This window comes from Perkinsus marinus (genome assembly GCF_000006405.1).
Source record: "Perkinsus marinus ATCC 50983 genomic scaffold scf_1104296953310, whole genome shotgun sequence".
NCBI classification, from domain to species: Eukaryota; Perkinsozoa; order Perkinsida; family Perkinsidae; genus Perkinsus; species Perkinsus marinus.
Genome location: NW_003208509.1, coordinates 1 through 1,220, shown reverse-complemented (window position 1 = coordinate 1,220; position 1,220 = coordinate 1). Strand labels below are relative to the sequence as shown.

The 1,220-nt window shown below is 50.2% G+C and overlaps 1 protein-coding gene across 1 annotated transcript; it reads left to right on the top strand.

Moving 5' to 3' along the window:
- Positions 1-201: 201 nt before the first annotated feature.
- Pmar_PMAR016347 (cathepsin b, putative) lies at positions 202-1,057 on the top strand (the record flags this gene model as incomplete). Its single annotated transcript, XM_002776569.1, has 4 exons — positions 202-448; positions 499-664; positions 711-839; positions 898-1,057. The coding sequence occupies 4 exons, from the start codon at positions 202-204 to the stop codon at positions 1,055-1,057; spliced, it is 702 nt and encodes a 233-aa protein (XP_002776615.1).
- Positions 1,058-1,220: the final 163 nt, after the last annotated feature.

The window sequence follows — 1,220 nt, the reverse complement described above, 5'->3', positions numbered from 1 at the left end:
GTGTCATTGTATATTCTAAGTTGGAATTTCTAACGTAGACTTGTGATTCCGAAGCCATATTACCGCATGTCAATGATCTATCATTCATTCATCACAATCACCTGCATCTGGTCTTTCTGGGAGAACTCAATCCTGGCCATAAGACATGTCAAAAGCATATTCGATGACCTCAAGACTCATAGAGGTGCGCTTGAGTCTACCATGTCGACAGCCTGGGAGAACAACAGCAACTCCCCATCTTCAGGATTGGTCTATACTCCTGCAGAAGAAGCCCAGCATTTTGCTCGTTTCGAGGAGGAGTTGGGGATCCAGTCCGAACTCATCTCGATTGAAGATTTGACGATCCTCTACGATGAGACCAGACCGGCTATCATGCAGAGCCTCGTTGACGAGATCAATTCCAAGCAGACCACATGGACCGCGTCGGCTGGGCAAAAAAGATTCAAGAGTAGCTCTACTTCCCAAGTGTTTGTCGAAGCATCTGTCTTTTTTCCTTAGACTTCTCCCTGCGTGATGCTAAGATGCTACTTGGGACGCAGATGAGAGGGTCAAACGACAAAGTCATAAGAAAAGGCTACGCTATAGAAGAGCTACAAGATCTTCCAACTGACTTCGACGCTCGCACCGCATTTCCCAATTGCTCAAAGGTTATCGGCCACATCAGGTAGGTAACTGGCGACTATGTGAGAAAATGCTGCCTCGATCTCCAGAGACCAGTCAGCTTGTGGAAGCTGTTGGGCATTCGGTGTCACTGAGGCCTTCAATGACCGCCTATGTATCAAGTCGAATGGGACGTTCACGGAGCTCCTATCGGCCGGCGAGATGAATGCTTGTGCGCCGTGAGTCGAGGATGGAAGACTTAGACTGGGAGCTTTCCAGTCGGTACTTTCTGCCCAGGTCCTACGGATGCGATGGTGGATATCCTGATTCAGCCTGGTCTTGGGTGCACGATGAAGGGATCGCAACTGGTGAGGGCAGCCGACCGAAAGGAATCTCGGGATCCGATGCGAGTTTGCTACGACTCATCCTCGACTATTCAATAGTCACCCTTGTCTAAAGAATGAAGACAGGGGAGACCTACACTGTAGACGCTGGGAAATGTGATGATAATCCCGGCAGGGGTCGCTCAGCGGCCAGTGAGGACGACAGCGACCGTCGCTGTCGTTCTCAACAATGAGCCAGCGACGATGACTCCTGTTGTAGCATCGTCTGGGATGACT